Source organism: Pangasianodon hypophthalmus, chromosome 4, assembly GCF_027358585.1.
Source record: "Pangasianodon hypophthalmus isolate fPanHyp1 chromosome 4, fPanHyp1.pri, whole genome shotgun sequence".
Taxonomy (NCBI): domain Eukaryota; kingdom Metazoa; phylum Chordata; class Actinopteri; order Siluriformes; family Pangasiidae; genus Pangasianodon; species Pangasianodon hypophthalmus.
This window is the reverse complement of record NC_069713.1, coordinates 22,873,744-22,881,767: the sequence shown is the minus strand read 5'-3', so window position 1 is coordinate 22,881,767 and position 8,024 is coordinate 22,873,744. Positions and strand designations below refer to the sequence as shown.

Sequence of the window (8,024 nt, the reverse complement as noted above, 5' to 3'; positions counted from 1 at the left end):
TCCGGTTTCTTTTACAAACTTTGGCAAGCGCTTTTTTATTTACATCCACACTTGTGATTCTCATACTACTTTCTCTCTGTTGAAAGTGGAACAACAAAAATGTAGAACAGGATGAGTGAGAAACAAAATCATAGTGTAGCATCAAAAACACCCTACTCACCCTACTGCATGTGTACACAAAGTTCATTAACATTGACTAGAAAATCACTCAGTTAATACATCATGTGCATCCACTGCATACAAATTGCTCTGTGTTGACATCAGACTTAAAATACAGGCCACAGCTGGCATCAAGAGCTGGTGGAAGTTGACCTGTAACACAGATGTGAGCGAAGTATTGCATGCAGGAGTGACCCGATGTAAAAGACTTCTACCCTTAAGCATACTCATGCATTAGGCTCTAAAATTCTCGCAAAAGATTTCATCAGTTTTTAAAAAAACTTGTTCTTCGCATAGTTTGGTGGATATTTTGGGTGGTGTCTTAACCTAGCAGTGCAACACCTACCATCATGTCAGTGTCATCGCTGTGGTAAATAAGTATCACATGAATATGTTGCATTTGTTTATAACAATTGATTAAAAAAAAAAAACATTAGTGACAGATTTTTGGACTCTATACTCTGTAGTGGCTCCATCACTTCACCAGGCGAGTCAGTGATGACAGCTAGTGAGGAAGAAATCAGGAGACGAACAGAAAATACAGGGCAATTAAGGGTCCACAGTGGTGTTGAACCTGAACCGTGTAGCATGTCTGTGATAAAGCGGATGCTGTGTTCAGGAGATTCAGTAGGGGGTGCCCTAGTCTTGATGAACTACACAGAACCTGGATGCATCTTGGTAGAAATCTGTTGTGTGCTTCTACTTTTTTTCCATACTAAAATCACTAAGTCTTTTATAAAGACAAGACAACAGCAATACAGAAGACTTTAAAATAAAAAAAACAGTAGCTGACCAGAAATGGTCATCTTTTGTCCTTTTTTTGTAGCTTTGACCCAGTTCTCTGTGAGTCGGTGTTCTTCTGGTTTCCTCCATCAGTCTAAAGAGTGTTAAACGTCCGTGTATGAAAGTATAAAAATCTGTCCATGCAGCATGCATAGGCTTTAAGAAAGTGGATGCTGTCCCTCAGCGATCATTCCGACTGAGGTTGTGCAGAAAGTGTGAACTCTCCTTCCACGAGAAGATGTTTGATGTGTAGAGCTCAGGCATTTACACCTGGTTGTTACCCTCTAACTGGGCTGAGAACCAACACACACAGCCACTGGGGAGCGAGGACAATATTACACCAGTGATACAGTACACAACATATCAACTAACAAAATGAGCACAGGTCAACTTTTCCTTCATTTCATTCCCTCGTTTCAAGTGAACAATATTTAATGACCAACTCATGATAAACAACTTAGTGCAAAAGTTTGAAAAGTTGTGGTACTCTACTGAGGTGTTTTTTTTTTTAAACTACAAACTAAACATAATATTTACCAGTTTCTACAGCATTCATTCAGTGCCCTTCATTGTGAAATTACATAATAAATACCTTAAACCTAAGCTGTTGAGACCGCTGGTAGAAATCCAACATGAAAGCCATGAAACAGACAGAATATGATGTCAGTACTGTTCACACTTCCATGTGCAGTAAACACAGGATTTGGACCCACTGAGATTATCTCAAAGATATCAGTAAAATCATGTGTCAGTATTTATACAATCCTGACCTGTGGTCTAGTTAATAAAGCATATAAGCAAAAGTGTCAAATTCCTTTTTTTTAAAGAATTGACTGCACTTCATACTGGACTTCATTCTTTTCACACAACCTTCATCGTGGGTTAAAGACCTCACAAAACAAGGTGTTTTAAAATACTTCCAATTTAAATACTTCAAGTATGAGTTGTTGTTTAATGAACTTCAGTCATATGCAAGTATTTAGCTGGAGAAAGCAGATTTTCACACATGGACTGCTGGCCAGCAGCTTAGATCATTATACTTCATATATACTTCACTCTAGTAAAACCTGGATGGATGGTTTGTTTCTGAGAACTTGATCATAATCACTACCATCTTTATCATATGTGACATGTTCCACATCGTTTTGAGTCGGAAGTCGCAATTGGCTATTTGTGTAGAAACCATATGCTTCTATAAACTCACTTCTGGTCTGTTTTTGGGTTTTTTTTTGGTTGTGATTTAAATAAAGTCTCTGCTTTCTGACTGTGTAAATGTCAATACAACAAATATAGATGGGAAGCTTTTGAACATTAAAATGAGGCATTTACTACTTCTGAGAAAAAGCTATAAAAGCTAATCAGCTACACATTACATTGCTCTCCATCTTTCCCCTTCTGTTTAGTTTGGAGAACCTTGAATGAACAAGTTTTGGGGGGGGGGGGGGGGGGGGGGGGGGTTAATGTTACTTTATGGCTGAATAAACATTGCAGTTGATTGGAAAATAAAAATTATCCACCAACAAGACTTGATTACAATCAACCTAAGTGAGCATATCCTAAACCTCATATCTCTGAAATGTTGCGACTTTCCTCTTTAGAAAAGTATAAAAATCAGAATGATGGAGCAGGTCACATATTACACAATGTCATTTCATACTTTATGGGCTCCACACATTATAAATACTGATCAAACAAAAAGACTCCACTTTATATTGTGTCTTTAGTGTTTAGTATCGAGTAATTCTTACATATGTACAAACTGTTACACATTAACTACCTACATCAGACTTACTGTACATACTTACCAAGAAACGCTGTATGTTATTAATGTAGTGATTAGTGTAAAGGTTAACTCTAGTGAAGAATGGTGTGAAACTCCAAATACTGTGCAGTCGGTACTGTGTATTTAGCCATGGATTCGAGTCCTGAATTTGGGAACTAGTAGCTACAAATGTAGTTCAGGGATGGACAAATGAGTAGTTTTTCATTCGTAGCTGCCTGGCAGTAATTCTGACTGACTTTCATAAAACAAAATGCACTTCATGGTGGTGCGACGTACTTTGATGCTGCAACTATAGCGCTACTTACGAATCATAATGCCTGTAGTACATTTACTACACGCAGTCAACTCACTGTGTAACATATATAGAGAAAATAAAGACTCTAACCAGACGCGAGTTATATCTTTTTTTTTTTTTTCTTCGTGCGATACGATGAGAAAACACCACATCTCATAGTGGAAGTTGGCCCTTTGGTTGAGGGCACAAACATTTTGTGCTACATTAGAAAATTTGTTAGAAGAGGATAATAATGAACTTAACTAGCTAACTAGCTTGCCTTATATTATTACATTATTTCATGTAACATATATGCTACTACTTTTGACCTAGTCAATTAGGTTTCTGGAGCCTTGGTGGACTGGCTGTTATATATAAATTCTCGATTTGTCCATCCCTGTAGTTACACATCCACTTCATACCTTCTTAATTACACAACATACAAAATAATTACAATTGGCTATAATTTGTAGTAAAGGTGGGTACACAATTCTAATATAGGTAGTTTTACAATTTGTACATGTATAAGAAGTACACTCTATTAAGCAGCAGCTTACTGAAGAACTCTTTACATGGAGAGGGAACCAACTAAATATGACATATTTTCACAAAAACTTTCAAAGCAATAATACTGATAAACTACTGAAACCATTAAAAAGAATTTCGTGTATTAAAAGGAATTTTGTTGGCCTAAACACGACGATTCCACTTGTGAAACTGGTGTTTCATCTCTGAGGTACACGACACTTGCGTCACATTTAAAGATCAGCATTAAGGATCAAGAATATGGCAACTGGGTTTGTGACTTGATGTCTTGATGTAAAACATATGAGGCAGAGCACCTTGATTGGCGGAGACAGAAACTGAAGGGGTCCTCGGGAATGGCTGTGTGTAATTGGGCCTTGGGTCACAGTGACAACTAAAACACAAGGAGACACACACCCACCCACACACACTCACTGTAGAAAACAATGTGGCAATAATGAGGACATTCGTGTGGCTCAGACTGTAGAAGTGTTGTCAGAGTGTGAGCTGGTGTCTGGGTTTGGTCTAGGTATTCCTCATAGCCAAGGCTTGTTCCAGCTCCTGTCTTCTCTGCTGAATCTGCGAGAAGGAAACGAGAAAGAGAAATTCAGCTTTCTCTGAGGAAGGAAGAATGATGAAGAAACAAAAATAAACCTCTAAAACTGACTTGCACTTGCTTAGGAGGGGGTTGTATGAATCTGATTACATAGAGGAAGAATCATCAAGGACATTGTAACAATATATTTTTTCATCCAGATACATACAGTAAAATAAAACAGTGTTGTCATTGGCTTCTGCTGATTCGAGGTAGGGAACCTCGAGTCAAAATGCCTAGTTGTGTAAAAAGTCTAGCTGTTTTACCTTGCAGTAGAAGTAGCGACTGATTGCCTCCTGAGACCAGGGCTGGTAGTAAAACTCCGCCCTCCTCTCCTCCTCAGGATTCCCAACGACGTCCGTCATTAGCTGTGACCAATCAGAATGTGTGACAGTATGTGTGAAGGTTTACAGCCATCCAGAATAAGCAGAATGTCCAATAGTACTAAATGTAGACAACTGGACTTGTATCGTAACATTTAAGACATTTTGTGCCTTTTCTGAAGGGCTTCACCACAGGATCACTACAGTTCTTCTTTGTAGAATCAATTAAATTAGGTGTTAGGAAATGTCTTCAGTGTTATATCACAAGTTCAGTGACCATGACTTACTACTACTGTATATTCAGAATGCAATTAGTGGCATAATATAATAATTACTCCAGTATTTTGAGAGTATTTCTCAGCATAGTCAAAGAAAAGCATGGAACAGCCACAGTGTAGACAGTGAGAATGGGTGTAAATCGTCACAGTTAATTCTATGAAGTCCATACCTAAATAAGAACTTTAGCTATGTATGCAATTATATGTTGATATTTGTAAAAATTTAGAAACATACTCGCTTACAAGTAGAAATGCTGACCAGGATTTTGACTGCAATGCAAGTCTGAGACTTAAAATCTATATGAGATGTTCTAGGAAAAACTTAAAACAGAAAATAGTTCATTTAGCCCACAGTGGTCAGTTATGTATCTAGTTCTTTCTTATTATGCTGATGAAGGGTGATGATGTATTGATAAATGGGACTATTTTTATTAAGTGCTTAAATAACTATCAACTGTTATGAAACTTAAAATGTTTAATCAATACTTTAAATGTTATAATCAATAACAAAATCAATGGCTAAAGTAATTTGTCCTAAAGACTCCATAAATGTCAAATAAAGGTCTACTTAAAAATGACTTAGACCATTACGTAGACCATTGATATGGTCTACATAAAATTCACCATATCAAAAATTACACGTTTTTCTTTAATAAGACATATTTTATAATGTTTTATAATCTATTTATTATTAGTCTTAGATTATGTGGTGCATCAGCCATACAAGTGAATGAGTTGCTACTTTACACAGTGATATAGTAGAAGGAGTGCATTAATATAACTCTTTCATTTGAATTACAGCTGGCACTACTGTCAGAGCTGCTGTTATGAAAAATTAATCAACACCTTCTGACTACTCAGATTTGAATATTCAATAGTGCTGTGGTATAATCAGGAATTACACTACCACCTCACATTTAGGTTTACGAGTACTAAATATCTTATCAGCCTGATAAGATGTCAAACAGAAGATTTTGGAAATAAAAAGCGTCATGAGTCTGTGCCTTACGATGAGCAAAGCACTGTTTGAGTTGGTCCAGGCTGGAAGAATAGTTGAACTCACTTTGAGATCTCTGCTCTGGGATTTCAGCCAGTCCTGGATGTAACCTTTGGGATCTCGGGAGAAACTGAGCATGAAGTCTCTCTGAATCTTCAGCTGGTTAATGGACTCAATAGTTTCATGGATCTGAAACAGGTTAAGATCAGACCGCTAGGGGTTAAAACCGTCACGAGAATACTGCAAATATATACATAACTTTCTTCTCATATTATTATATGTAATTTTTATTATTATATGTCTCACTGTCTTATTGGTATGTGTGTTACGGAAGCTTCATACCAAGTCAAATTCCTTGTGTGTGTGAGCACACTTGGCAATATAAGCTCTTTCTGATTCTGATTTTGATTCAAATGTGCATAGCTCCCCCTAAGATCTAGTAGTGTTGATCATATGAATGTGGGATTGTGGGATTGTGTTGGTTACTTTGTTGTCAAGAGAGGCGATCTCCTGCTGATTGGCTGTCGAGAGCAGGAAGTTGCTCATTTGGGCTTTGAGTGGATCCTCCACTTCGACATCTATATCGTAGCAGGCTGTTTTCTTCTGATCGTTTGGGTCCACACTGTACACACCAAAACAACCATGTCTTTAACTAATGCTACAGCTATACCTTTCACAGACACTGCAATACACACCAGCAGAAGTTAAATTGTACACTATATGGTCAAAAGTATGTGGACACCTGACCATCACACCCATATGTGCTTGTTGACCATTCCATTCCAGATTTAGTCCTCTTTTGCTGTTATAATAACCTCCTTCTCAGAAGGCTTTCCAGTAGATTTTGGAGCATGAGTTTGGGAATTTGAGGATTCCACTACAAGTGGCAAACCATTGGCAAACCATGTCTTCATGTAGTTCTCCTTGAGCACAGGGGCATTGTCATGCCGGAACATGTTTGGGCTCCTTAGTTCCAGTGAAGGGAAATTTTAATGCTACAGCATACAAACACGTTCTATCCAATTGTGTGCTTCCAACTTTGTGGCAACAGTTTGGGGAAGGCAAACTTTTGGCCATATAGTGTATTAAGCAATATATGCAAACATGGACAGACACTGACCTGATGACGTGGTTTATGACGATGGGGTCAGGGGGAAGCAGCAGGTTAGTCAGGCGCTGAGGGATCTCGGAGAACTTCAGCCGAGGGCAGTCAAAAATCTGCAAAAGCACATGTTTTCATTACAATGGAATGGAGTAGCAAGAGAGATGAGGTTTTGCTTCACCTATCCAATCAATAAAAGTTTCATCATATTCATTTATTTATCATTGATTTATTCAGACACGTGCCATTGAGACAATCTGGTAACTATCTTAAATTATTTACTTAAAACGTAACTAATTATTTACTGCCTTAACGAACATCAACAAACAGTAAAGTTCAGCATTAATAAACCATAAGTACAGTTATCAAACCAAAAGTTAATTAACACATTTTTTTCTTTGTTTAAATGTCAGTGATATACACCTGCATGTTTATTAATAACAATTTGAATTCTCTGTTGAATTCTCAAATCTGATTGGTCAGAAGATGTTGATTCATTCACAGCACAGCTTTGAGAACTGTAATGGGTTATATTAACGCAACCGTTCAGATACGTTATCGTTTCTACAGTAACAACGTATTCACAAGGACCTATCTAATAATAAACTGATTTTTTGTTTAAAAAGTGTTGTTAATTAACAAAGAAAAAAATTATCATTGACATGGTGGAGTTTTCTGTGAGGAGATGTTCCATGGAAGGAGTTTCAGGTGTCAGCATTTGTAACAGTTTTATTAAATTCATTACTAAAAATAAATCCACCTAAATTAGCAAAGTATACATTACAGCATGGTATTAAATGTTGATAACTCTGGTTTCCAGGTGTAAACACTAAATCTTGCTGTTCGGGTCTCAGTTCTGAATTTCGCCAGTTAACCACAAACACGTTAAGGTGTTCGATGTAATGAATGTTGCTGGTATGAGCATTGGTGTATTCAGATGTTTATTTAGTTTATTATTTTAAAAAATAAATTAACACAGGTGTTAGCTACTTTGTTAATGTTATTTATAGTGTATGTGGTTTGTTCATGTTAACTAATGTGTTTTCCATTGTCAGCTAAAGGAACCCTAAAGTAAAAAGGTAGCAACAAGCATGACATGACCAAGACAAAGCAAAAATTTAACAAAAGTCTTAGTTACTCTCGGACACTTCAACTATAAAGAAAAAAAAACAGTACTGAAGCTCAGATATCTGTTTAGTTAATTC

At 37.0% G+C, this 8,024-nt stretch overlaps 1 protein-coding gene across 5 annotated transcripts in view; it reads right to left on the bottom strand.

Annotated features, from left to right (window-relative positions):
- Window positions 1-8,024, bottom strand: part of smarcd3b (SWI/SNF related, matrix associated, actin dependent regulator of chromatin, subfamily d, member 3b) — a 49,053-nt gene continuing 41,029 nt past the window's right edge. For all 5 annotated transcript variants that reach the window (XM_026936559.3, XM_026936557.3, XM_026936558.3 and 2 more), the window contains 5 exons: window positions 6,838-6,935; window positions 6,204-6,339; window positions 5,784-5,906; window positions 4,386-4,487; window positions 1-4,103 (listed from right to left, as the gene is read on the bottom strand). In XM_026936559.3, the coding sequence (XP_026792360.1) occupies window positions 4,050-4,103; window positions 4,386-4,487; window positions 5,784-5,906; window positions 6,204-6,339; window positions 6,838-6,935 (513 nt within the window). In that variant the 3' untranslated portion in view covers window positions 1-4,049. The remainder of the gene's footprint in view (window positions 4,104-4,385; window positions 4,488-5,783; window positions 5,907-6,203; window positions 6,340-6,837; window positions 6,936-8,024) is intronic.